This window comes from Oncorhynchus kisutch, linkage group LG2, assembly GCF_002021735.2.
Source record: "Oncorhynchus kisutch isolate 150728-3 linkage group LG2, Okis_V2, whole genome shotgun sequence".
Lineage (NCBI taxonomy): Eukaryota > Metazoa > Chordata > Actinopteri > Salmoniformes > Salmonidae > Oncorhynchus > Oncorhynchus kisutch.
Window position 1 is genome coordinate 43,475,278 of NC_034175.2, and position 22,975 is coordinate 43,498,252.

At 45.1% G+C, this 22,975-nt stretch overlaps 2 protein-coding genes across 6 annotated transcripts in view; one reads left to right on the forward strand and one right to left on the reverse strand.

Moving 5' to 3' along the window:
- LOC109866651 (cytoplasmic dynein 1 intermediate chain 2) lies at window positions 1–21,526 on the forward strand. 4 transcript variants are annotated; one of them, XM_031795069.1, is made up of 17 exons: window positions 41–169; window positions 2,221–2,338; window positions 2,656–2,770; window positions 3,483–3,573; window positions 4,861–4,920; window positions 5,264–5,379; window positions 10,435–10,524; window positions 10,736–10,898; window positions 11,032–11,131; window positions 12,163–12,288; window positions 13,360–13,506; window positions 13,680–13,793; window positions 14,220–14,353; window positions 17,693–17,837; window positions 18,133–18,273; window positions 18,493–18,618; window positions 20,445–21,526. In XM_031795069.1, exons 2-17 carry the CDS (start codon window positions 2,231–2,233, stop codon window positions 20,556–20,558), a joined length of 1,890 nt encoding a protein of 629 aa, XP_031650929.1. In that variant the 5' UTR covers window positions 41–169; window positions 2,221–2,230; the 3' UTR covers window positions 20,559–21,526. The 4 variants fall into 4 exon arrangements, with proteins under 4 accessions (XP_020311022.1, XP_031650929.1, XP_031650949.1 ...); XM_031795078.1 differs by lacking the exon at window positions 41–169 and adding an exon at window positions 261–368; XM_020455433.2 differs by lacking the exon at window positions 4,861–4,920 and having other exon boundaries at window positions 1–169.
- LOC109866641 (calcium-binding mitochondrial carrier protein Aralar1-like) overlaps window positions 21,422–22,975 on the reverse strand; it is a 20,771-nt gene continuing 19,217 nt past the window's right edge. For both annotated transcript variants that reach the window (XM_020455421.2, XM_031795065.1), the window contains one exon: window positions 21,422–22,075. In XM_020455421.2, the coding sequence (XP_020311010.1) occupies window positions 21,862–22,075 (214 nt within the window). In that variant the 3' untranslated portion in view covers window positions 21,422–21,861. The remainder of the gene's footprint in view (window positions 22,076–22,975) is intronic.

Genomic DNA, 22,975 nt, shown 5'->3' on the forward strand with positions numbered 1-22,975 from the left:
GACAGTGCTCCCCACTGGAGCAGTAAACTCATTGCAAGCAAATCGGCTGCGGATATCAATCTAGATGTCCCTCTTCGGCATTCGTAATTCCGCATTGGTTGCGTTGGCAAATTTAGGAAAGGATCCTGGGTTCCTGATTCAAGCGATTGGAAAGCTTAGGAGAAACCAGGTTTGTTACCAAACTACAAGTGAAACGTGGAGCGTACTTTTTTTACTTATTGTTTGCTAATAAAAACGTGTTGCGATTTAGTCGCCATGCCAGCCCTCCCGTTGTCTTTGAGTTGGCTGGCTAGCAGGCCGAGCTGACTCACTTGCACTTCATTGTGATATAGCTAGCTAACGTTAGTTGAGAATCTTAACTTTACAAGGTAAGCTGAAATAAAACGTTATGTTAAATGACGGTAGTTATAAAGTGTTTGCGACATATTCAGCTACCTAATCAATGCGTTCAACTTGAAGAGATCAGGATGCCAAGTCAGTCATCAATTATTTAGCTCGCTAGTTTAAAAAATGTTGTCTGTCACTACACACAGTGAGGGGATTCGATTAAGGCCCGGGTTGCCCCGGTGGTGGGAGATTGTTCGGGAAAGCCTCCTGGGCTTTCGTCAGCTTTGTCGGCGAAGTATGCTAAAAACAAACAAAAGTGACGTAGTTAGGTTAAGCACGTGGAGTAATGAGTTGGATTCTGTGTTCTCGCATGCAAAAGTGGTTACTTTTGATAAAACCGTATTGTATTCGTCACATGCTTCGTAAACAACAGGTGTAGCCATATATATTCCCAATGAAAACTAGTTTGTAAATTCGAACATATATTTTATGGAAAAGAGATGTTTATGGACGGTGCACCATGCTGCCTTGTTGACAACATGGCCGGAGTGGCGCAGATGACTGTTCGATTTGAGGATTGCGTTTCTTCCTCACAGTATTTGTCCGTTCACTTCTCACGGGCTTTAGTCCGGTGCACAGCGGCTCATGTTAATATAACTCCCTCACTGGGTCAGTGGCTGGGTGGGGCCGCAGCTAGTTTACCAACGCGATAAATTGTGTCAGTCAAAAATAACTCGTTTGTTTCGCATGTGTTGAATTTTTAGATGGTACGAGATATGTACACAATGTTGTCGCTCTAGTAGAAGTAAATGTGATGCAAGAATATGCTGCTCAATACTCATCATGGCTTGACCAGTGTCTGTGGTGGCTCGACTAGTTACTTCTCGGCTCGACTCTTGCCAGCATCGCTTATGTTGGAGCTCTAGATCACCTCTTCTGTTTTTATAAATTATTATAATAATAAATAAAAAATTAAACGAAAGACAATTTTTTTATAAGAGTTAGCTAACTGAAGTCAAATACATTTTACTTTTGCAGAAGTCTGCATTCACAATTAACACCTCCTTGAAAAAGCATATTTTATTGTCTGTTTTTGTCAGCAGAATGCAAATGTATGAGTTAAATAAACACAGCTGCATCAACCACATTGTTATCTCAAGGTTGATAACATTTCATGTGCAAAGTAGTTTCACACTGTGCAGACCATCTTAAAAGCAACGCTTTTACACATCTATTTCAATATGATAGCTCAGACCTCCATTCATTGTTTTAAATTGTGCAATTAGGACAAATGTCTTGAAGTGGTCTCTGTGTTGGATGTGGAAAGGGTCAGGTGCTGTGGAGGATGTGAGGGTTGATTAATGCTGTATGCAGAATGATAAAGCCTCTTGAAATGATCAACTTAATCTCTAAGAGTGCATTGTGAAGTTCAGTAGACAAAAGAGCCTTGAATGGGGCTTTGGACCAGGAGAGGGTTTTACAGCCCAGATGGTCAGGACCCTGTTAATGGAAGAGCATCCATCCTTTCTCTGCCTGGACAGTAGTGTGCTCTTGAACCAAATTATCTGGGCCCTGCTGAAACTTAATTCATGATAAAAACCTAGCAGTGGTCCCCCTAGTTAAATGGTTTGACCTGGTAGATCAAAGGAGCAGGTGCTATTCTCGTTGATTTGAAACGTTGAAACAAAGGAGTGATCTTATTACACTTTCAGAACAGCTCATGAAATGTGCTTCTGACCATACTATAGTCTATATTCCAATGTATAGCCTAACTTGTGGTTATTTGTGAGAGACAAAAAAAATAACACCTGTACAAATAATGGCAAATCAGACTTCTGTAAAATGTTGTAGGTCACCGATCTTGTTGTTCTGAAGCGTGTTTGTGTCCTACAGTGTTGGCATCATGTCAGACAAAAGCGAGCTAAAAGCGGAACTTGAAAGGAAGAAGCAACGCCTGGCTCAGATCAGGGAGGAGAAAAAAAGGAAGGAAGATGAGCGCAAAAAGAAAGAGGTTAGTACATGCTTATAGGGACTTTACTTACCCCCTGAACTAGACCTACCAAAATGGCAGTGCGCATTCTGCTCAGTCTCTGAGTAGGTGTAAAGAGGAACAATAGCTTTGATTCCATGGAAAATGTACAGATTCTACGGCTAGACTAATTGTTTTTATTGAACTTGCCAAAAAAATGTTGGTACATTTTTATTTCACTAGGCAAGTTAACCAGGCAACTAATTCGGACTATCAGACTCGAACGCTCCATCAAACCCTCCATTCCTCATGCTTACAGCCAGGATACTAACCGTGTATCTGCTCTGCTTCTCTCCCAGGCTGACTCGAAGAAAGATGCAGTCCCAATAGATGACTCAGACTTAGAGAAAAAGAGACGTGAGACAGATGCCCTTCTGCAGAGCATGGGCATCACGTCAGCTGATGTTCCTGTTGGTAAGAAACCATGTACCAGCAGATTTTTAACAGATCTCTGCACATTTGCTATTTACAAGGAAGTGTATTGTGCCTCTAGTGTAGACCATCTGACTCTTGACATGTGTTTTTCTAAACCGAGATTTATGTGAGAGAACATTGTCACCAAGCTAACAGAAGGGGGCAGAAGTGATCCATAGTAGATTAATTAATGTTGCCTAATGACTGGCCAATTTAATAAATCTAAGGTTTGCCAAGGTTCCTTAGAAATGTAAATACTATTTTTTTTATGACAGTGACATGATTAAATACTTGTTTGTATTTTAAAATTTGACAACTCTATTTTTGCCTCAACTTCTCTACCATGTCTCATCCATTCACTTTTGGTATGCTGATGTGTGATTAGTTTGTAATACTATTGGTATTTGTCTTACTGTTGAATTTTCACTTGCATTTTCACAGCATATGGCATGAAATATAACCATTTTTCTTTGTCTTTTCTCTTTTGTGCTGCTCATACCCACTCATTATTTGCCTTTTTGCATGCCAGATTAACGTGTGTGTGTGTGTGTGTGTGTATATATATATAATATATAATATATATATATATATATATATATATATATATTTATTACCACTGCTGGTACCCCAACACTATGTACTTTTACGCCATTGTGAACAGACCAGCCTCTGCGCATAGTAACAGGGGATACCTGTCTGTTTCACTATCTAGTCCCTCCTCCCATGTCTCCAACCTGCAAATCCGTGGGCACACCAAGCGAGGCAGGGAGCCAAGACTCGGGCGACGGCGCCGTGGGACCCAGGTACAAACACCCCCCAGTCTAATGTTTAATGACAAAATGCTTTAATTTCTCTCTGCAAAGAGCCTTCATCCTCTAAGCACAGTGCAGCGTTGCTGTAATTTAGGTTGTGATGCGTGCAGGTGCTTTTAATCGCAGGAATGAATGAGGGACTGTCTCTCCTAATGTCTGTGTCATTTTGAAAGGATTTGTGTATCACAGGTTTGAGCAGGTCTCTTCTCTATACATCCATGTCACAGCTGGAACAGTAACCTCGCATCTAGGTTTTTAGTAAGATAATGCAAATTTTCTTACAATAAAATGTAAACTATCGTTGAGTTAGTTTGACTAAATTGACACATGTGCATTTTGCCTTATAAGCTATGCCCATAAACATGTACAGTTTTTGAGATCACAGTAAGGGTGTTCTTCTCAAAGTAACACACAAATGCCCAGCAACAACGCTTTGCCATGGTTTTTCATGCAGTCTAAAACCTAGCATGACGCACTTGTAAAAGGAAACTAGTTTTTGCAGAGCACGAGGTTCCACATTGTTCTAGATTCGTATAGCACTACACAGGGTAAGCTGATGCATTGAAGAGTGTACATTAACAATATCCCATCTGAAGCATGGTGTTGCATGGTATATGCAGTACCATTAAAGATGATTACTAGCTTATGCTGAGGGTGTGCATGTTCATTTTGTTTGTGTTGCATTAGGATGGTCCTAAATGGACAATAAAACAGCAGGACTGTGCAATGCCTGGGGGACATCTTAACCCCTAATTAGAGCCCCGGCCCCCCTGCTGAAACTCTAGATCCCCCAGTGTCCCATCAGGGCCAGGGAGCTCTTCCTCCACCCCAAGGCTCTACGTGTTGACTCGTTTCCCTCAGCAGCGTGGTCATTTCCTACACACATGGAGGTCATGTTTTCCCCGCAGGGCGCTCCCTCACGTGGGAGTTCAAGCCGTTGGCGTGACACAGTTCAGGCCTCGCCAGTCCCTCAGGCTGCCTAATTACACCGTGTCATCACACTCTCAGGACCTGTGTCCACGCATTTTAAACAGATACTGTCCTTGTTTTTTTTATGTGGAAGTGCCTACTAGAGGGTTGTTGTGGTAACCTCGTTTTCCCAACCTCTATGTAAAATGATTCACGCAGTGTTTCTGAAATAAAGTCCTATGCAGTCAATTGGTTCGTAACCGGTGTTTTTCAGTGTGGGCATGTTGCGTGTATATGTTCTAACATGTATCCTCTGGGTTATGCCTACTTTCTCTCACTAATGCTGCCTTCTGCTGTGACACTAACCAGGACTCTCCACTGGGACTCTGACCCATCCACTCTTCAGCTTCACTCTGACTCTGAGCTGCGGTATTGGACACTACCTTCTTTTCGACCTCTAGTGTTGTTGCTCTTCTTGATCCGCTCAAAGCTGCCATTTTATATCAGAAGAAAAGTGTGTAGCTTGGTGGCATCTTTCTTTGACCTACATACACGCTGTTATCCTTCCTTTCCTTCTCCACGAATAAGTGATTATCAGAAGACAAAATCCCCCATCGGTCTTTAAAGGCAACTTCAGCTTTGAGGTGCTAATGAAAAGGTGGCAATATGATAGTACCGTTGTGTGCTTTGTCTGGGCTGGCCCTAGGTTTATGTTATTGTTTCAGCTCTCCTTGGCCCTTCCATGTGTCCTGAAGTTGTGCTCTGCTTTTAGGCGGGGACCTCTGAAGATGGGCATGGCCAAGATCACCCATGTTGACTTCCCTCCAAAAGAGACTGTGTCGTACACCAAGGAGACCCAGACACCTGTGATGACCCAGCAGAAAGAAGGTGAAAGCCTGACTCAACTACTCTAGACTCTTTTAGGAGTTGATATTTTCAGGACACAACTAAAGGTGTGTGTGTGTGTGTGTGTGTGTGTGTGTGTGTGTGTGTGATGTGGCCGGCTGGCCTGTGGGAGCAGGAAGTGAACACGGAGTGGAAATGATCTGGCCTTACCGAGCACAGAGATGAAAGCTGGGGGAAATTGCAGGGGCCCCCTGAGAAACATAAGAAACCAAAGGAAAGATTAAATACACACACGTATGCCCACTCCTCTCTCAACTCCCATCCTCAAAGCAATAGGGCCTTGCTACAATAAATGTGCAGGTTGAGTGGGCCAGAGCGAATGGGGAAGAAAGGCAGTAGATTGGCTAGATAGGAAGTGCTTTGTGCATGCTCGGCTAATGTATTGGAAGCATGTCAATATGTATGTTATTGTTGCACAGCAGCTTTCATGTGGTTGTCTAGGCGTATCTTCAAAAAAAAAAGCATATTTACTCAAAGTCCACATGTGCAATATTGTGATTACGCCCCTCGTTTGTCTTTGCTAAGATGCAGTTCAAACACTCTCTCGGACTGAAATCCATCTTAGTTGTTTACACTGCTTTATCAGCAAGACATGTCAGACTACCCTACTGCACTACCCTACTGCTATAAAGAGGGGCAATGTAACCTAGCTGTTTAAAAAGTGTATATATATATATATATATATATATATATATATATATATATATTTTTTTACACAGTGAGTGATTTTAAAAATGTTTTGATTGCGGATTTGTGTCCATAGAAGTTTTGGTTGATGAACAAAAGGTTTATTCCCTGCATGAGCTAGTTGTCTTTGTGCTTGTGAAGCAACTCCTGTAAGTTCCCCCTTCACACTTCAAACTGCATAGAACCAAGTTTGTTCCCTATCATTTCAATCTCCCGTGGGAAACGATGCCAGATGACTTGTGGTGATTTGTCATTGAGGATTGTGAATTGCCTGCAGTCTGGCTGTGAACAAGTTGTGTGACTCCTGGTGGGAAAAACAACCAGACCCAGTGAAGAATGAAGAGTGGAGCTCTCTCTGTCTGTTCTGTGGAGGCATAGGGACTCTCTCTCTAGGGCATTGTAACACTGTGTTAAACAAGGATGGTTTCTGCTGGCTGTTCAACACTAGACCCCCCCCCCCCCACTCTCTCTGTCACTCTGTAATCATTTCATCAACTCTCTTGCTTCCCTGTCTTTTCCCTTCACCCAATAGGCACATAACAAAACACACTCAGTGACATTGTGCGTTTTCGCGGCATCACTCCTGGCACTTGGTGAGGCGGCGTTCCCTCGCCTGTTCGCACCCTTCTGTGCATATTCCATGTTGGGGGTGGAGTCGGGTGTGTGCACTGATTTGAGCGATTCATCATGTTGTCAAGAGGAGGCGACGGCACGGCACACAAGGTCAGCGGGCGGTGGCATTGGAGGGAGGTGCTGCCGTGCCATGCTCGACAGAGAGCGCGGGGGTGGAGAGGGAGATCCCAAATGGTCCCCATAGTAGAACAACCCCTCTCCCAAAAAAGGCAAAAAAAGCTAATTTGTCATCTTTAATTTACATAGGGGGCAGTGGTCCTTCCAGCTCCCATCCTCTAGACCAGGGGTTTTAAAACCTCTCCTCAGGGGACCCCCAGGCGTTCCCTGTATTTGAACAAGTCCACAGCTATCACACCTGATTTTTAGCTTGTCAACTAATCAGCAAGGGCTTGAATAGGCGAATCAGGTGAAATAGTTCACGGCTACAACTAAATTGTGAAACTTCTGAGGGGGTCTGATGGGAGAGGTTTGAAAGGCACTGCTCGAGACTCTCTAATATAGGCTACTAGGAGTCCAGTGTAGATGCAAATGTTGTGACCTGGTGGGAAAGTATCTATTAGTTTGAGACGTTTCCCCATAAATCTTAGGCCCAACAATATTTATAAAAGTAATACTCATTGTTTATTTGGGATGGTTGTAATTCCCATCCCAGGTCATGCAAGGAAAAGCAGTGAATCAGGCCCCCCCCCCCCCCCCCCCCCCCATGTGTAGAAATCAAATGTTGTGGTAGCCTATATCAAGAACGTTAACGAGTTCAGGCTACAGCAGTAGACTTTATGCAATGTCAATAAGTGCTGCTTAACAAGAGGTTGTAATTATGGGAAGAAGATATGGGGAAATTCATTGAGTGGTCTGCCTGGAACTCTGTTTGAAAAAGGCTTCAGGCAATACAAGAGTATTTGAGTACATTTGAAATATGATTCATTTCAATTGTTTTAATCACTTGGAATTCAGGGGAAGGCCATAACTTTTAATCACTAAAGGAACTCAACAGCCTCTTGTTCGAAGTGGCACTCTTTGAACATTGTCTCATTTCATGCGCTTGGCACTTGATGATTAGTACCCCTTAACTGACTGTATTGTTGAATTAAGTTTAGGCCCAGGCTACCATTTTTAACTAGAATTTCAGCATGCTCATATCAATTCTAGTAGAGTTTATTCCAAGGTATGAATGTGAAAAAATAACCATGAAGAAAGATTTATAGGGTATATAATATTAGTTTTTTGCTGAATCACATCTTCTCAAAGGTGCTTTTTGTCTCAATCCTTTGTTTGTTGCGAGAGAAAGAGAGCCTATATAAAGGGATAGAGATGCAGAGCCAGTAACCAAGTGTGTAAACTCAACAAAAGCCTCCCATTTTAAAGCAGACTGAACCCTGATTAACCTGCTCATCAGAATAGCAGTAGGGTGACTGCTGAAATCTCCCGGTTTGTGTTGTCCCTCTAGTAAATCCGTATGTGACACTTGTAGAAAATGTGATGTAGGCATATGCTATGCACGTAAACCTATTTTGGAGCTTGACCTGCTTCTGATGGCAGCAAAATACATTTGGGGCATTATGGTGTTTTTTCTGAGATGTCAAATTATTTTGCCGTTCATTTTAGCTGGCAAATGCAAGAAATAGGAGAACAGAATTAAAAGGAACCTTGTCGTATGTGGTTTGTGAACAGTTGTTATGAGTAATTCTGTTTACTTTAGACTTGAAGGGGAAGGACATTTTTCATTTACGGATTGAAAACTAGCGGTGAATTGAATGACGCCATGGCGCGTTCTGTATTTAGCACTAAGTGGGCTCTCTCTCTCTACTGACAGACTGTGCTGTCTCCTCAGCTCATCTAGAAAGACCAGCAGATGGAAGCTGAGGTTTGTGGAACAGCCTTTAGTAAACTGACATGTGGAAGTCAGATTTGTGTTGTCCATCCTGTGGCTGTGGAGGCGACGGACACACCTGCAGTGGGGAGTAGAGGTCATTAGTTTTGTACGTGAACAACACACTGGGGCCACGTCTAGTTTGCATTAATATAGTGTCTATTGACAAAGAACTGTGATTACACCTCCCTCTCCCAGCCCCCCCCCCCCCAAAAAGCTTTTATTTCTCTGGTACAAAAGCCATAATTGGGCCTGCTTTGAGGGGAGGTGTCAGTGTGCAGGACATGGTTGATCCGTGTTGAATTCTGTTAAATGTTTCCCCCCCCCCCACCCCCGATTCTGTCCTCTTACCCCAGCAGGGTCACCAGGATCACTAGCTTTTCTCCAAATGGCCATTTTGGCTGGCAGGTGCATTATACCCTTTATTTTCAGATTGTCTTTCCGCTCCTAATGCCTGGCAGGTTGATTGCTCTGCCTGCCTCGCCGGGGGAAACGGCTGACGAGCGCGGCCGGGCCCAGCTGAAAGACAGTGATTACTGTTTTCCTTTAAGCCTGATTGAGGCCCTTGAAAGGAAAGATTTTAACCTTCTCCTTTGGGTCTCAGGGTACGGCCGTCCATTTGAAATGGCTCGTCATCAACCCTGTTCTGTAAACTTATCAGAGCACCCAACGCCCTCCCACCTAATAGGAAGGAGGGAAGAGAATCACTTTATATGGGAAAAGTGACAGATTACTTTATCATAGATCTCAGTGGAAATGGAAAGGTTGTGTGCAACGCTGCTGCCATTAAAGATGAACTATGCATACGTAGAGCTCTAAAAAGGTATGGAAGTAACACACTGTACATTTTCTCATCCACGTGAATGTGTTTGTTTAGATGGCCTATTTATGCATTGAAGAGGCGTGTATGGAGAGGGGACGGTGATGTGTTGGAGATAGCAGAGTTGTCTAGTGTGTCTGAGCCAGCGTGTGGTTTGCCAGCTGGTCCGGCCTACAAGCTGTATTTTGTGGTACGTTCTCTGAGGTTGAATAGCAGTCTGTGGACCCCCTGGTGGGGCGGTAATTGCACAGGCTTGCCGTTCAGAGAGAGACTTGTCTATGGGCGGCCAGGCGGGAAACCTCTGTGCCATCCTCATGCCACCTTGTAGTAGAACAAGACAATTCAAGCAGCGCCATCTGGTTAGCACCGTCCTGTCAGCTGGTCAGGCCATTGGGAGTGGGCCTGGGCAGCTGCTCCCCGCCCGCTGGCCCCGGACCATGGCCCCGGCCCCTGGCCTGGTTGCAAGGGGGGACTTGTTACTGGGACATGGAGGATATGGCTGCACTGACAAGTGCAAGCCCCCTGTTGAATAGCTGCGTCTCATTAACAGGAAGAGGGGGAAAGGGGGGGGGGGAGGGGGAAAGGGGGGGGGGAGGGGGAAAGGGGGGGGGACCCTAGGACCCAGACCCCTGCTGCGTCACCCCCTCCACACAAATGACAACTTTATAGAGGCGCAGGTCCTTTCAAAGAGGTGACATTGTGTCGTCAAACCAAACGAATGGGAGATGAGACACAGAATAATTTCATTCCCATACCCATGCTAGCCTGCTTAACATTCAGTGTGTTATATTGAAGAGAAAAACAACGGTGCGGCGGTAGACTAGTACTCATTAGGAATGAACCAAACATTGACACAGAATTGCAGGATCAGTTGTCACTTCAAACCATTGTAATTCAAATAAGCCATAACTTTGCTCATTTGTCACTGTCAAATTTGGCGTCACTCATTTTGTCTCAACCAAGAAATATAAAGCATTGCCAGGTTTATGTGGTGTTCAACTGGAATCATGCACCTTTGACCCAACAGAGGAAGAAGAAGAGGAGGAGGAAGTTGCTCCACCACAACAAGTGCTTGAGGCCCAAACAGAGAAACCTGTCCAGAAAGAGGAGGAGGAAGGTAGGAGTTGTGGTGTTTAAACAAATAACAATTGGATCTCTTTGACGTCCTCTTCATTGAATTATCTTGCAAACTGTTTTCTACATCATCAGTTTTGTATGATGTCCTTTTTTTTGGTTTTGGACTTTTTAAAATTTGAATGAGACAACTCAAACCTGTTAGATGATTCTGTGTCTTTTGCCATTAATGTTTACTGTCCGTTTGTCTGTAGCACCTCCACAAGAGCTGACCGAGGAGGAGAAGCTGCAGATCCTCCACTCTGAGCAGTTCATAACCTTCTTTGACCACAGCACCCGCATCGTGGAGCGGGCCCTGTCTGAACATGTGGACGTCTTCTTCGACTACAGTGGTCGCGAGATGGAGGAGAAGGAGGGGTTAGGAAAGCTCTCCGATAGACGAGTCCCATTTCTTTGATACCTTTTGAGTAGAAAAGGGCTAAATCATGTTGCTGTTTAGTAATAGGAAGGAGTGTGGTATTGTTATGACTGTGACTATGCTGTTTTCTAGTGAGATCCAGGCAGGGGCCAAGCTGTTTCTGAACAGGCAGTTTATGGACGAGCGCTGGTCCAAGCACCGTGTGGTCACCTGTCTGGACTGGTCCGCTCAGGTAAAAACATGCTCCGGGGTGAAGTGTCTCATAGGTGCAGATCTAGGATCAGCTTCCCTTTTCCAATCCTAGCCTTAATCATTGGGAAAACTGACCCAAGATCAGCATCTAGGGGGAACTTCACCATATACCATGATGCAACCTTTTCACTGACTCAGTCACTGAGTGACAATGCAAGCAATAGTTATTTATGGTTTCACTGGCCCCTGTGTCTTTGTGACTCATGTCAATCTGTCTTTGTGTGTTAGGATGCCATTGGTATTGTAAGAATGAAGTATGTAAATGTATTGTTGAGTCTTTAACTCCTTCACCACTGCCCTAATTCTGTATGATATACATGGGACTTATTTTATATATTAGACATTTAACCATGTTCCTCCTGGAGCTGGGACTGTGTCATGCACAAATTGTCACTTAGTACGAGCTCGCAATGATTTGTTTCCCCTAACGTCGCCCTTCATTTGATTCATAGTTCTGCAATGGCTTCGGTCAGTGATTGAACACCAACTCATTGTTCACCACTACGTCGTTCTCTTAGAGCAAAATCCATTCCCTGGTGTTTAATTGTGTATTCACAAACTGTAAACTTCAGTTGTTCCAATATGAGAAGCAGCAGAGGTTAATGGTTTGTTTACGTCTGGTAAGTGGTTGAGAGCAGGTCTTTAAAGCCTTTCTTTCCTCCGCTATTTCTCCTTGTGTTTTAAATGTGCACTGGGAGGGTTGAGTTGGAGTGGCCAACGACCTGGAGTGGCCAACTTTACTACCGTGGTTCACTCGGCTCTCTCAGAAGTCTAGGCTCTAGTCCTTTAACATTATGCAAAGCTGTATCATCCAAACGTTATTTACCAGACTGCGCTGTTGGGGGAAAGTTTCCCGGCCATAAATCTTGTTGAAGGAGGGGCGGTTACGCATTCTGCTAGGCATTCACCGGCACCGCGGAGGGCAGGGGAGGCTTGTTCACATGGAGCCAAGCCTGGGGGCCATGACTACTTCCTCTTGACATTCATTTGGGCTGATTTGTCTGTCACCAGTATCCTGAGCTGCTGGTTGCCTCATACAACAACAACGAGGAAGCCCCCCACGAGCCGGACGGGGTGGCCCTGGTCTGGAACATGAAGTACAAGAAGAACACGCCGGAATACGTCTTCCACTGCCAGGTACTAAAGCAACGCAGGGCCCTCCCTTTCCCTCTGCCTCATGGGTGGCTTTCTCCCTGACGAGTGTGGCACACCGCCAACTATCCCTCCCACCTCTCTCTCTCTCTCTCTCTCTCTCTCTCACCTCCACCCCCATCTCTTATCCACATTGTGATTTCACCGGGCTGGCATTCACCTCCTCCACATCTATCCACAAACACATGTTAGTGAGGCGCCGGAGAAGAGCAGTGTTGCAATAGCTGACTGGGGTCCAAGAGGCTGCAGCAGTCGTATTAAGTGTGCTGTGCAGGGCTGAAGTGGTTATCATGTGTGTCTAAACAAGGGCCCTGTGTTCAGCAGAGAGAGAGAGAGAAGCTCCTCCGCTGGCTTGCCTTAATATACTGCATGCCCTGCGGTTCGCAGACCAAGGCAGGTTGAGTAGAACCACATGTTGCTGCTGCCAGAGCGGATGTAGTCCCAGGCACATTGCGCCGACGAAATAAAACTGAGCAGAAGTGTGAACTCATTTTTCCTCATGCCTCTAAGTGGGCGGGAAAAGCAATTTTTCCTCACCAGGTGTCACCTTTTGTGTAAAAAAAAAAAAAAGGTACTTGGATGAATTAATTAATACATACGACGACATGTTTTAGGATTTACAGGGGATGTGTTTCAGGCTACGGGGAAGGTAGGGCTTGGACCAGTAACCCAGAAAGCAAGGAAGGAGATTTTACAAATAATAAACTAGCATGAATAATGTAGACCTATCCTGTCGTGAGCAGCCTCCAGCAGAAGGCTCTGTCGTGAGTGGTGAAGTGTGAGTCATGGAAACCACGGGATTGTTAGTTTTAAATGAAAATAAGCAGCCCGTTATACAGCAAGCTGGTATACTGCTGCAGGAGCCTGAATGGCTCAAGTCTGTATGTTATTTTGAGCAGGTCTGAAATGGGGACTGCACATAGCAGTTTTTGATTGGAGGTGACATTAGACGTATATTACCGGAGAGCTGTCGCCATTCCGCTGTGCTCTCCATCTCAGCAGACGCTAACATGGCATTCTCTTTTCTTTTTCACCCTCCCCCTCTCTCTCTGCCAGTCTGCAGTGATGTCGGCCGCCTTTGCCAAGTTCCACCCTAACCTGGTGGTGGGGGGCACCTACTCAGGGCAGATCGTTCTGTGGGACAACCGGAGCAACAAGAGGACCCCTGTACAGAGGACCCCCCTGTCAGCCGCAGCACACACGGTAACACTGGGATGGAATGTCAATCAACCATCACCAAAATATATATTGATCTCAAGTTGCATTTGACACGCACAATGGCAATTAGAGGCGAGTGCAGGAACATGGTTTCGTTGGCGTGTCGTGAACAGCCTCATTGTGGGGCCCTGTTCCTCTCTCTCTCTCTCTCTATGCAGCACCCAGTGTACTGTGTGAACGTGCTGGGCACCCAGAACGCCAACAACCTCATCAGCATCTCTACCGACGGCAAGATGTGTTCCTGGAGCCTGGACATGCTGTCTCAGCCGCAGGTACCACCCATCAGTCACCTACCCGCCACCACACTGACATGGGACCGTTCAGCCCGTTCTGCACACACAACACGTCGGCCCATTCATAGGGCATGTCAAACACCGGGACCTCACTAGAACCCTTTTGTTTTACGTAAAAACCTTTAATTTTGCGCTCAACTCTTTTATTTAATTTTTTCAAAGTCAAGGAAATGATCTCCGCTGGCAATGTTGTTCCGACGCCGCTGCCAAACCCACCCATGTCAAATGTTAATCATTTATAAAGTGCTAGCTGAATTTTAAATTCTGCATTAATAACCTGTCAAGTGAAATTTATAGGCTGTGGTTAGGGTAGTGTGTGTGTGTGTGTGTTAGCATGCAGGCTGCGCAGAGAGAGCTGGTTGTGAATGTTATTCTGCTCCCTCCCGCCCTCCCCCTACTCTACAGGACAGCCTGGAGCTGGTGTTGAAGCAGTCGAAGGCCGTCGCTGTCACCTCCATGTCTTTCCCCCTCGGGGATGTCAACAACTTTGCGGTGGGGAGCGAGGACGGTTCTGTCTACATGGCATGTCGTCATGGAAGGTACACCCCCCCCCCTTTGTCCCCGTCCTCGTCCCCTCTGGCTGGACAGACACCTCCAGGAAACTGAGGAGGCTTGTTAGGCCCCGGTTTAAAACATAAATATATCCCCCTCACTTCCCCAAGCAATATGAATCCAACACTTGATCTCCTGCTGTTTTGAGGTTTTCATTCCTACCCCAGTCATCCTGTTTTGCTTTAGCTTCTGTCAGTTATGTTTGTAAAGGTCGCCCAACCTAAACAGGGCACACATGGAGGGGAAACAAATCATTTTTTCCCTCTTTTCTTTTGGAGGAGTTCTCCCTCGGAGTGAGGGAGTTTGTTTAAAACTGGGTGTCCCAAAGAGACTAGAATCTGAAGTTTGTTGCACAATGCTCTCGTTTGAGGGAACAGTCAGTGTGTCCGCATGTGGGGCGACAGAGCAACATGGCTGAACTCGGAGTGCTGCCTGCGACGGAGAGCCTGGTCTCTACGGCTACGGTGTTAATGTCCTGCATTATGCCCAGAGACCGCCGAGAGGGGATAGTTGCTAGGTTCTGCGTTGCAGGTTCACCTCGGTAATTGAGGGACTGATTTTTTTCCACCTCATTTACAATGGTATGATACTCTCATCCCAGTTAATAACGCATAAGCATCACTCATGCTGGGTATTTACCTCTCTGCGTAATTATCAGGGCCACAGCTCTGCAACATTTGACTCTGGAGCTGAATGCTGTCTCGCTTTCCCCACTGGGCTAGGAAACTACAGGCATGTTAAAAGGGGAATTCTCTAAATACTATTCTCAAAGTAAATGAGACAAAAAGGAGGTCTTAACCAAACCTTGTGTACTATAAAATTCAGAAATATACTGAACGAAAAATATAAATTTTAAAGATTTTGCTGAGTTATAGTTCAATTAAGGAAATCGGTTAATTGATAAATAAATAAATTAGGCCTTAATTTATGGATTTCACATGCCTGGGAGGGCATAGGCCCACAAACCTGGGAGCCAGTTTGACCTAATAGAGAGCCAGGCCCAGCCAATCAGAATTAGTTTTTCGCCACAAAAAGGGCCTTATTACAAACAGAAATACCTCCTCCAGCCCCCCAGTTGGATGTACTGCCAAATTCTTTCAAACGATGTTGTAGGTGGCTTACGGTAGTGAAATGTAACATTCAATTCTATGGCAACAGCTCTGGTGAACATTCCTGCAGTCAGCATGCCAATTGCACGCTCCTTCAAATCTTGAGACGTCTCTGGCATTATGTTGTGGCCTTTTATTGTCCCCAGCACAAGGTGCACCTGTGTAATGGCCATGCTGTTTAATCACCTTGATATACCACACCTGTCAGGTGGATGGATTACCTTGATAACATGCTCACTAACAGATTTGTGAACAGAATTTGAGAGAAATAAGCTTTTCGTGCATATGGAACATTTCTGGGATCTTTTATTTCATCTCATGAAATATGGGACCAACACTTTACATGTTGTGTTTAGATTTTTGTTCATTGTATATGCTGGCATATTTAATGTACAGTATATTTAGTTGGTAATGATATCACAGTATACACTAGGTGTACAAAACATTAAGAACACCTTCCTAATATATTAAGTTGCCCCCAGAACAGCCTCAATTCGTAAGGGCATGGACTCTAAAAGGTGTAAAAAGCGTTCCACAGAGATGCTGGCCCATGTTGACTCCAATGCTTCCCACAGTTGTGTCAAGTTGGCTGAATGTTCTTTGGGTGGTGGACCATTCTTGATACATGCGGGAAACTTTTGTGTGGGAAACACAGCAGCATTGCAGTTCTTGGCACCAACCGGTGCACCTGGCACCTACTACCGTACCCCTTTCAAAGGCACCCCATTCTTGCACATTCACCCTCTGAATGGCACACATTGTTAGTGACCATGTCTCAATTGCCTCAAGGCTTTAAAATGCTTTAACCTTGAATCTCTCCATCTACACTGATTGGATTTAACAAGTGACATCAATAAGGGATCATAGCTGGGGCCTCCCGGGTGGCGCTGTGGTTAAGGGCGCTGTACTGCAGCGCCAGCTGTGTCACCAGAGACTCTGGGTTCGCGCCCAGGCTCTGTCGTAACCGGCTGCGACCGGGTGGTCCGTGGGGCGACGCACAATTGGCCTAGCGTCGTCCGGGTTAGGGAGATCTTTGTCTCATCGCGCACCAGCGACTCCTGTGGCGGGCCGGGCGCAGTGCGCGCTAACCAAGGTTGCCAGGTACACGGTGTTTCCTCTGACACATTGGTGCGGCTGGCTTCTGGGTTGGATGGCGCTGTGTTAAGAAGCAGTGCGGCTTGGTTGGGTTGTGTATCGGAGGACACATGACTTTCAACCTTCAGTCTCTCCTGAGCCCGTACGGGAGTTGTAGCGATGAGAAAAGACAGTAGGTACTAAACAATTGGATACCATGAAATTGGGGAGAAAAAAAGGGGTAAAATTCAAAAACATATATATATAAAAAAATAAAGGATCATAGCTTTCACCTGGTCAGTATATGTAAGTACCATGTTAAACACTTCATTTTGATGCCCTGTGGAAATCTAACATCATTTTAAAAATCCCCATAAGTCTGTCTGTTTAAGCTAGAACACATCCTGAAAATTGGTCTTCTCACAAAATCATCTGTAGCGTACGAACGGTTTGGCCTACAAACTATTATGGCCCCTCTATTGAAAATGAGACTTTCAGGAACATAATGGTGGTCTTCGTTTTGCTCTATGACCCCCACAAGCGTCTTGGGACTCATCTGAAGTCTGTACAGCTGATCTGCCAACTTATGTCTGCAGCGTCCCAACAGTTTGGGTTACACACTAATATGCGAGTGCTGAAGCGCATGGTGTGTACATTTGTTTTGAATGGGCTAATAGTACTAAGGCCAAATATTTATTTTTGATACTTCAAGGGGTCTTAAAATTATAAATTAAATAGCAAAATTATCTTCTTAAAACAATTCCATATACATAGTAGAACTCCCCCGGTTTAGACAGGGTTTAGACACATGCCAAAAGTAAGGGGTGAAATGCATGTAAAAAAAATATAATAATAATACAATGTTTCCTTATTTTTCTTATCTCTTTTTCTTATCTCTCAGATATAGGACAGACACTTCAGAACAAACTTCCTTGTGATTATTTTTTCGGGGGGGGGGGGGGCTGTTCAATGTGTTTGTATGGGCTAATAGCACTAAGGCCAATTAAAATGAGTAAACCCCCCCTGGCTCAGATAGGGTTTAGACTCTTATTGGTTAATGTATTCATCGAGGGGTTCTTTAAGAAGTGGAACGTGGTGTTTGCTAATTATTGCTTTCTTATCTGCTGTATGTCTGGGCCACAGTAAAGCAGGGATCAGTGAGATGTTTGAGGGCCACCACGGGCCTATCACAGGGATAGACTGTCACACAGCGACCGGGCCCGTCGACTTCTCCCACCTGTTTGTCACCTCCTCCTTCGACTGGACCGTCAAGCTGTGGAGCACTAAGGTACTGTACCGTCTCCATTAGAAAGCCTGCTGTTACTATTGTGCGTCCCAAATGGCACCGTATTCCCAACATAGTGCACTACTTTTGACCAGAGCCCTATAAGTAGTGCACTATATAGGGAATAGGTTGCCATTTAGGAAGCAAAATATGTGGTTGAATTTGGACCCGTTTAAGCCCACAATGCTGCATCTTTTTTTAAACATTTTTTTATTGCATTGATCCAGATAATTGTATTTGGCATGGTCAGTTCAGTGGGTCTATGTTTTCAGGTGCCACCTACGTTTCTCTCTTTCAGAACAACAAGCCGCTGTACTCGTTCGAGGACAACTCGGATTACGTCTACGACGTCATGTGGTCTCCCACTCACCCGGCGCTGTTTGCATGTGTGGATGGAGTGGGCCATCTTGACCTGTGGAACCTCAACAATGACACTGAGGTACCTGGCGCATGCCCCCTTTACCACAGGTTTTGCACCAATGCAGCATCTATACGGGCGGTTTCCCGGATGAAGCCTGGTCCTGGCAGATTCTCCATTGATAGTGCCGTTTAGTCCAGGACTAGGCTTAATCTGTGTCTGGGAAACTGGCCCATAGTGTGACAGAAATCCAGTCAGTCATCAGTATTGGCATTGACAGATGAGGTGTTTCTTTTGCAGGTTCCTACAGCCAGTACCACAGTGGAGGGGAACCCAGCCCTGAACCGCGTGCGATGGGCCCATTCCGGCAAAGAGATTGCCGTGGGAGACTCTGATGGACAGATTCTGGTCTATGATGTTGGAGAGGTGAGTGTGTTAAGAGCCTTTACTGTGCCAATAAAATACATGGCATTCTTCATAAACTCTGCAAACAAAATAAATGTCCCTTTTTCAGGACCTTGTCTTTCAAAGATAATTTGTAAAATCCAAATAACTTCACAGATCTTCATTGTAAAGGCTGTTTCCCATGCTTGTTTAATGAACCATAAACGATTAATGAACATGCACCTGTGGAACGGTCGTTAGGACACTTAACAGCTTACAGACGGTAGGCAATGGGTCCCTGCTCATCTGTGTGAACGTGCCTTAGGTATGCTGCAAGGAGGCATGAGAATGTGGCCAGGGCAATAAATTGCAATGTCAGTACTCTGAGATGCCTAAGACAGCGCTACAGGCAGACGGCTGATCGCCCTCGCAGTGGCAGACCTATGTGTAACAACACCTGCACAGGATCGGTACATCTGAACATCACACCTGCAGGACAGGTGCAGGATGGCAACAACAACTGCCCGAGTTATACCAGGAACGCACAATCCCTCCATCAGTGCTCAGACTGTCCGCAATAGGCTAAGAGAGGCTGGACTGAGGGCTTGTAGGCCTGTTGTCTGGTGAGGACCTGCCTTACATCACTGGCAACAACGTCGCCTATGGGCACAAACCCACCGTCGCTGGGCCAGACAGGACTGGCAAAAAGTGCTCTTCACTGACGAGTCGCGGTTTTGTTTCACCCGGGGGGATGGTCAGATTTGCGTTTATCGTCGAAGGAATGAGCGTTACACCGAGGCCTGTACTCTGGAGTGGGAGGGTCCATCATGGTCTGGGGTGGTGTGTCACAGTATCATCGGACTGAGCTTGTTGTCATTGCAGGCAATCTCAATGCTGTGTGTTACAGGGAAGACATCCTCCTCCCTCATGTGGTACCCTTCCTGCAGGCTCATCCTGACATGACCCTCCAGCATGACAATGCCACCAGCCATACTGCTCGTTCTGTGTGTGATTTCCTGCAAGACGGGAATGTCAGTGTTCTGCCATGGCCAGGGAAGAGCCTGGATCTCAATCCCATTGAGCATGTCTGGGACCTGTTGGATCAGAGGGTGGGTCTAGGGCCATTCCCTCCAGAAATGTCCGGGAACTTGCAGGTGCCTTGGTGGAAGAGTGGGGTAACATCTCACAGCAAGAACTGGCAAATCTGGTGCAGTCCATGAGGAGAAAATGCACTGCAGTACTTACTGCAGCTGGTGGCCACACCAGATACTGTTACTTTTGATTTTGAACCCCCCCCTTTGTTCAGGGACACATTATTCCATTTCAGTTAGTCACATGTCTGTGGAACTTCTTCAGTTTATGGCCATACAAATATTTACACATGTTAAGTTTTCTGAAAATAAACGCAGTTGACAGTGAAAGGCCGTTTTTTATATTTTTTTGTTTGGGAAGGGGGTTTTACATTGACATTTGAGCAAGAATTGAGATCTAAATCTAAAATGTTCAATGGGGTTATTCCCTATTTTCCTCCTATATCTCAAGTGGAGGTGAAGGCACTCTGGTAATACTTCATGCTCCATTTCTCCGGACAACAATTAAGCCATTGTCTTGTCAGGAGGCCAGCTATCTGGATGGAGACTGCTCCAGAGGGTCTGTCTGAGTGTGTGTCAGTCATGTCACTGAGTATTGAGCTGCAGATACAGAGAGCAGCTCTTCCCCCCAAACCCTGATCTCTGCCACTGACAGGTCAAGTCTCTTGTGACAATTAGAAGATTGTCTGTGATCCCATGCCCTCTGGAAGTGTCCCAGTTTCAACAATGTGTTAGTATTTTCACCCATATCAATGCTTTGTCTTCCTCTCCCGCCAGCAAATCGCCGTTCCACGCAACGACGAGTGGACCCGTTTCGTCCGAACCCTGGCGGAGATCAACGAGAACCGGGACGACGCAGAGGAGCTGGCCGCTCAGCGCCTCTCTGCCTGATCGCCATGGAAACTCCAGTCTAGGGACCAGCGAAAGGCTTCATATTGTCAGCCTTGTTTTGATTGGAGGAAAAGACGAGATTTGCGACAATGTTCAGGCGTGTGGACATCTTTTCTTTGGAAACATTGTAGTCAGATTTAATACACATAGCTACTTAACTGGGATAGCCTTCTCCTTCGGCTGGTTTAAGTACACCAGTCTCTGATGGGATAACTAACAGGGCTATCTATCAACCTCAGACACTACAAGAAACAAAGCCATCTTCTTACTCTGCAATACAAATCAGTTGGAACTCTTTTTCAACGACTCAAAAACCAGAATGCCTTAAAGGTACCATGTCTGAATCCATACGGTAGTGTTGTGGGTTTAGCTTAAGTTTCACAGGCCACTCGACTTGTTTGTGGTTACACCACCTCGAGCATGTGTTTGCTGTCCTCATGACTCATGATTGCTGTTCACCATCTGTGCTTCGATGCCCGTGTCCACTTCAACTGCAGTAGACCCATCACTACACACAGGAATGTAGTGGTCTCATCATACATCAGCCAGTGTTTTTCTATGTTCCTTTAACCTAGATGCACAAGATCTCCACTTGTTTTTGTACTATATGGACAATTGTAACCTTCAACTTGACTATTGCTCTTAAACTAAATTTGACACTTAAGATATCAGAACCAGAATCTTTAGAAGTTTGATCGAGGGAGAACTACCTGAAGATATTATGCTGTATTGGAAAATTGCTTAATGTGTAGTATGAATTCAGTATCCATACTTTATGGCGTGTCTAAGCAAAAGCGTTACTTTTTGTGACCTAGATATTACAGAGAATGTCTTCCACGAATCTCAATGTACTTTTTTCACAATTAAAATTAAGCCATTTTGATTTATTTCAACAAAATACAATAGATACATTTAAATGATTTCCCAAAACCCTGGTCATGATTTCAAAATAAATACTTTTGAAAACATCTGTACATCCTTTCAAGTCTCTGAAATGTGATTGACGAGATGACATCCTCACCAGCCTCGCTTTGAGGAATGCTGTAGTGACACCACTCATTTTCAATGAAAGATGCCTCTCCACAGAAATAAAAAATGTACAGTAACATTGTGCAAGCTATACAAAGACTAACCAAGGAAGCACTATTCATGCAGCATTCAAAGTAAGTATTTCAAATGCCTATGAATGAAGGAGACCATTTTCTTTACCATTTCAGAGGAATGAAGGGACAGATTTTAGGACACCTGACTCAAGGAGCATGCAGCCATTTAGCAGTTAAGTGTTGAGGGGGAGACAGACAGCCTATGAGGCTGTAGGCTCCTTTTTGGTCGGGGCTTGGGCTTGGCTAACAGACACCGCTCCAGAAGACTTGAACTTGGGTAGGTGTAGACCAAACTTGTTCTCCACGCCAGCGAATGTGGCAGCAGCTAGACGGTAGCCTCCTACGTGGTCGGCACTTATAGGGGGAAGGTCTGAGATCCTCGACTTAGGAGTTGGCTCCGAGCCGGTGGGGCGACTGGGGGCAAAAGATTTAGGAAGGATAGTTAACATACAGACAATACTTCAGTTCACTAAGGGTGAACCCAGTGGCAACCTGTAATTCAGGGCAGGTGGGGCTCTGCCACCTGGTCAGCTTGAAAAAAAGTTGTTGCCTGTTTTACATGTTATTTTGGCATTAATACGTGTCCCATATCAGTTTACAAACTTTTTTTAAATAGTTAAAGCCGCAATAGAAACGGTCTCTTTTTTTGCTTTCTTGAGTAAGGCAGCTCCAAAATGCATGTGTTTCAGCCTAGCTTAGTGCTTTCTGTGGTGGAGGGGCAGCCAGCGGAAAATACAGAGCGTAGGGGTTGGTAATCTTCTCTATTTGCGCCGTGATTGGCTCAGTGTTCTGTCACTCATGGGAGCTAGAAATGTCAAGCCCCCATGGGTGTTGCCATAGATTTACATTAGATGTACCCATCCAAGAACACTCAAGGTCATTGGCCACATAAAATTCTGTCAAATCACATATCTCCCGTATCTTTGATTGGACTCATGTCAACATAAAACTTTCTAAATCTTAGCTAGACAAGCAGTCATTACGTCAAATCTACTGGCAAATCCTTTTCAATCCTTGTCAGCTGAAGAAAAATTATAGATCAAATGTATCGGTGCTCATCGGCCATTGGACATTACACAAGTTGGAAATCGCAAATTCAACAATGAGTGGTTTGGAAGGAATCAGTGGCTAACTGCAAGTATTGAAGAGAAATCCCTATTTTGCTTCCCCTGCTATTCAGGAGAGAGAGTATGTTGTCCAAGTCTGGGTTTAAGGGTCTCTTTTCCAAGCTTAAAAGGATAAACATCCACACGCAACACCATGGGCCAGAAAAGGTTGAATACATTGACCATGCTGTCAATCCAGCATGACTTC